This window comes from Mesitornis unicolor, unplaced genomic scaffold (assembly GCF_000695765.1).
Source record: "Mesitornis unicolor isolate BGI_N332 unplaced genomic scaffold, ASM69576v1 scaffold2699, whole genome shotgun sequence".
Lineage (NCBI taxonomy): Eukaryota > Metazoa > Chordata > Aves > Mesitornithiformes > Mesitornithidae > Mesitornis > Mesitornis unicolor.
The window spans coordinates 34749-38574 of NW_010205036.1; the positions used below are offsets into that span (position 1 = coordinate 34749).

The window sequence follows — 3826 nt, forward strand, 5'->3', positions numbered from 1 at the left end:
GCCAGAAGATGGGTCACATGGAAGAACTTGTGGAAAGAAATATGCTATTTAAAAGGATTTTTCCCCCAGGCCTCAGAACAAATTCAATCTTTGTAATCAGGGTCCAAGAGGGAATAAAAAAAAAAAAAACAGGGGGAAAGAAAGAAGAAACAACCCACAACTACTCCCATTAGGTGGTCAGAACTCGAATCGCTTTGTATTTTGGGTGCTAATTCGTACCCACAATCCAAAGGAATTATTTCAAGGGGCTCACAACAAAGCCGTTCTCACGGCTGAGAGCAAAAATAACTTTGCTGCGTGCACAGCTCACGCTCCTCGCACCAACCCAAGCGCAGCTCCGAAAACTGCCTCAGCTCGTGGCTAAATAATGAAATAAAAGCTCACTCGCTTCCTACCGGTTGCAAGGAAAGTCACCAGCAAATTCCAAACTCAGCAGCAAAAAACTTCGCCTCCAAGTCAGAGACACAAAGCAACCTGTGGAAACTGATCTGAACTTTTAACCCTTCTCTATTTTCTTCAAGTTTTGACCCAAAGTTCAACTATTCTGGTCCAAAACCCGCTGCAACAGCAGGCACTAACCTCACCCAACCGTTCGCTGTCCACGAAGAAAGCAGAATGCAAAAGCAAATATAATTCTCTATCTGTCAAGGAAGGAGCTCTCTGGGATGATCTTCCTCACTCCAGGTACTAATAAACTCCTCTTTTTCACCAGCCGTTCAGTCAGATTGGACCAAAGCAGCTTAAAAACCAGCAGCGCGAGGACCCAGCGGCACAGAAAGGGAACCGCGCTGCCCGACTGCTCAGCACCACACGAGAGTGGGCTGGAGGAACAAGAAAATGAAAGAAAAACGAGACGCTTTCCCCTGAAGGTTGGTTTGAACAGCACTCGGGTCAAACAAAGCTCAAAAATATCTTGTCACTAGAACTCGGAGTGTTCAGGGTTAAACTTGACTCTCAAATCCATTACTTTTGCAAATTACATTTCATCTCCAGTGGGAAGCCAGGAGCTAATGACTTAGTAAAAAGCCCAGGCAGCCTCCATCATTCCCATTTCCAGGTGGAATTCTACCAGGGCTCATTTTTCCCCGCTGTGTCTCTGATTGCCCTCGCCCCGGTCACTTGGAGAGCCGCTCGCCACTCACCGGCAGGCTGGAAGGTCTGGACTGAAGATTCAAGTTCATCTCTTCTTGCCCTTTACTGGAAGCCATTGAGGGAGCAGATGATGCTTGGGACCCAAACGAGTCTTGAGATAACTCCTGAAACATCAAGGAACACCAAAATAAAAACCCACAAATGGGAATCAGATAAAGGCTCTGCTGGAATCGCTCTGGTATATTCGCACATTGGGGAAGAATTATGTACCCTTGGTGACATTTGCCCAAAACAGGAAATAAAACAGCAAAGAGTTCAGCACGCCCACTGCTCCGCAGGAGGAGAAACGCTGCCAGACTGAAGCCCAAAACCCCACAGAACAGTAATTCTCTGGCTCCTGAAGAACAGAGCCTGTCCTGGGAGACTGCCCCCTCCGCTGCTCCAACTTCCAACGTCTTACAGCAGCCCTAAGTACTTCATGACACAAACAAGGCGAGTCAATTGAAACCTTCACCTTCTCAAAAGCTACATTCAAGGCACTGCAATGTTTGCTGACAGGTCCCAGCTAGCTTTTCACTCAACTATTAAAATACGATCAAGCCTTGCTGAGAATAAATACAAATGATAAAAAAACCCCAACAAACTGCTTCGTGATTTTATCTTCAATTCCATGCATTTCCTGCTTTATTTGCTTTTTATTTATTATTTGCTCCCTAAAGCCAAGTTTCACATTTAAGAGCAAACTCTTCCATCACCATCTACGCGTCACTCTGCAAACTGTGCTCTGCCATTGCACCGAGCAGCTCTGTGGACCACAGCGTGAAATCCTTTACACTGGGATTGCAATCGCCCTTACTCGACGCTTGCCTTGCAGCCTTAGCGTGGCTTAGGCTGTTACCACCACCACATCTCTGTGAGATACAGATCTAGACACAGAGAAGGCAGCACATCTACTACCGTAACCATTCCAGCTTGCCGACACGTACCTCAACTGACTTTAACGCACCGAGAAAATTATTTGCTCGAGTTTCTTTAAAAAAATAAATCACTTCTAGAAGGAAAACAAAGCAGGAGCCAGCCTACCTGAGGAGGAGGGAAGCGTTGCTGGGAGTACGCAGACTGCTGCTGCTGCGGCTGTGACTGGGGGTATGAGGATGACTGCTGAGAAAGGGCCGAGGACGCCGTCTGCGGAGTTTGCTGCTGCTGCTGGTAGGGTGACTGCGACTGCTGCTGCGAGTAGGGAGCTTGGCTCTGCGGGTGCTGCTGGGCTGTGGATTGCTGCTGCGGGTATGGAGTCGGGGACTGCTGATGGGGCGGCTGGGACGGCTGCTGGGAATATGCAGGCTGCGATGTCTGGAGCTGGGGAGGTTGGGACTGGGGCGGTTGCTGCTGCTGATAGGAAGGCTGAGAGTGAGGGGTCTGCGATGGAGGTTGCTGAGAGTACGGAGGCTGCTGCTGCTGGGGATGAGGGCTTTGCTGGTTGTAATACGGGGTCTGGCTTTGCTGCCCATATGCGCTGGGGCCCTGTTGTCCGTAAGGAGGCATCTACAGAAGAAGAGCATAGAGTTTTATCAGTTATAACGGTATTATACGTACACAGAGTAAGATTACGCTCAATACAAAATGAAATGCAGAGACCTGAGCAGAGCAGTTAACTGGGAATGTACTGGAAATGCCACTGTCTATATAAAGAAAAGTCCCAAACAACAGCAGAAGTCGCTCATGTATGACATTACTCTTTCTTAGTAGTAACAGAATTTTAATAGGCACCATAACTAAGGTTTTAGGGACCCCTATCTGACCATTCTTCAAGGACAGCAACATTGGAAGGGAAAGACCGCTTGCTCCAAAAGAAAAGGCAGCCTTCTGAATCCTGCAAGCAGTCCAGCAGGAGCCACATGGATCACGTCATGAGCCAAAACCGACCTGAAGTCATTCCTTCTGTAAAGAAGAGCTGTGCTTTAACAGCACACAGCAGCAAGAACATCTTACTGCCCTCGCTATTTATCTTTCCCTGGTTTGATTCACTGCTCTGCTCACAAGTAAGGACTCCGCAGGTCCTCGTACACCTGGATCCACGTGTGGTGCAAGTGTAGCCTAAAACAAAATGCCATTTTACCCAAGAAACCGATTCCGACCTGGTTGAAGGTGGCCCCTTCAGAACAGAGACTACAGGAGCTCGGGTGCTGTACCTGCTGTGCGTACGAGATGCTGCCCATCGTACTCTGCGTCCTGCTCTGCATCCCCATGGGGTATCTCTGGGGAGTCTGTGGCCCGTAGGGCTGGCCTGGGTAGCCATGTCCTTGCTGTGGCCCCGCCTGAGGTCCCTGTTGTTGCGTGTAGGGGTTGTTTCCTCCATACGGTTGAGGCCTCATCTTCCCCATCTGATCCATGGGGCTTGAAGGCTGCAAAGCAAGTTGAGACACACCATGTACATGCAGCTACGCACAGGAATCAGGCCCAAAATCCCAAAGAACAAACCCAAGGAGAAGTCATTTTACGCTGACGTATCTCCCGTGGCCGGAGGACAGGAAAGAAGGGGGAAAGGATCATTCAGAAAGGTGATTCACCGCTGTAAGTGGCTTTTCCCCATAGTAGGTAGCAGTTCAATGTCCAAATATTCCACAACAAGGTAAATTTAGGCTGAAAATTTAAGTATTCACAAGAAACGCTGCTTCTTTCACATATAACAAGGTCTCCCAAAACACTACAGGCTGTTAATTTACACTTACGC

General features: G+C 48.5%; 1 protein-coding gene across 1 annotated transcript in view; it reads right to left on the reverse strand.

The window, feature by feature from the left end:
* ARID1A (AT rich interactive domain 1A (SWI-like)) overlaps positions 1-3494 on the reverse strand; it is a 35980-nt gene extending 32486 nt beyond the window's left edge. Inside the window, exons 1-3 of the mRNA XM_010191233.1 lie at positions 3285-3494; positions 2176-2637; positions 1143-1256 (exon numbers count right to left, since the gene is read on the reverse strand). Of these exons, the coding sequence (XP_010189535.1) occupies positions 1143-1256; positions 2176-2637; positions 3285-3485 (777 nt within the window). The 5' untranslated portion in view covers positions 3486-3494. The remainder of the gene's footprint in view (positions 1-1142; positions 1257-2175; positions 2638-3284) is intronic.
* Positions 3495-3826: the final 332 nt, after the last annotated feature.